This window comes from Pygoscelis adeliae, unplaced genomic scaffold (genome assembly GCF_000699105.1).
Source record: "Pygoscelis adeliae isolate BGI_AS28 unplaced genomic scaffold, ASM69910v1 Scaffold13, whole genome shotgun sequence".
In the NCBI taxonomy this organism is placed as follows: Eukaryota; Metazoa; Chordata; class Aves; order Sphenisciformes; family Spheniscidae; genus Pygoscelis; species Pygoscelis adeliae.
The window spans coordinates 140568-141572 of NW_008824499.1; the positions used below are offsets into that span (position 1 = coordinate 140568).

The 1005-nt window shown below is 59.6% G+C and overlaps 1 protein-coding gene across 1 annotated transcript in view; it reads right to left on the reverse strand.

Moving 5' to 3' along the window:
* Positions 1–1005, reverse strand: part of ZNF710 (zinc finger protein 710) — a 5035-nt gene that overhangs the window by 522 nt on the left and 3508 nt on the right. Inside the window, exon 4 of the mRNA XM_009321501.1 lies at positions 830–1005. Coding sequence (XP_009319776.1) covers positions 830–1005 — 176 coding nt within the window. The remainder of the gene's footprint in view (positions 1–829) is intronic.

A 1005-nucleotide genomic window follows, 5' to 3' on the forward strand; every position in this document is an offset into this window, starting at 1 on the left:
CTGTGCACTCCCTGCCTGTGCCGCAGTGCTGGGCACTGGCCGAGGCTCAGCCGGGGTGGGAGTTGTCTGAGGTGGGGAGGAAGAGAAAAGGAATGGGGGATCCTGCTGGGTCTCCCCAGGATGCGCTCGAGGTGGGCGTCAAGCTGCTGGGGAAACCGAGGGGATGAAACAGCCAGAGCTCATCTCCAGCTCTGTCCGTACGAAGCAGGGGTGGTCCCACCGCAAGACTGCTGATGGAGCATCTGTGCTGATGCTGTGCAGAAACCTGCGGCAGGAGCATCTCCCGTTCCCCCAGGGTGCCTTTGGGCAGGTGCAGAGTGGGCAGACGGGGCAAAAACAGCGGCATTTACCCCTCCCACCCTGCAAAACCCTTTGACTAAAATCACAGTCACAGCATCACCAGAGGGCACCGTCCTGTCCAGAGATGCCAAAGCCTTAATGGCTCCTTGAGGAGCTATTTATTTTAACTTCTAAATATTATGAAGTTTATTTACTTGTATTTGTACCACGTTTATTAAGCTTACTCAGCTCCCGCTCGGTACCTTTCCATGGCCCTTGTAGGAGGACAGGTGCTCGAGGACGGAGGGGAGGCTGGGGAGACAGTGTGTGTCACCATGCGGTGCTGGCAGGACGAGCAAGCCGAGGGCAGCCCTCGGGCGACAGGACATGAGCTCGCCGAAAGGCGCTTGCCAGAGCTGTTGCGGCACGGCCCAGCTCCCAAAGCAAGCAGCTGAGAGCTGGGCGCTCCCAGGAGCGGCCGCAGCAGGGAAGACCACAGCGCCCAGTCTGCGATAGGCAGCGCCAGGGACTGGCCACAGCCTGCACCTACCTTGGCTGTCCAGGCTGATGTCCATCACGCCGTGCTTGACCTTCATGTGCCGGCTCAGGTTGCCCTTCAGGTTGAACTTGCTGGAGCAGTAGGGACACTTGAAGGGCTTGCTCCCCGCGTGCAGGTGCATGTGGCCCAGCAGGTTGTACATGCGGTTGAAGGACTTCCCGCAGACC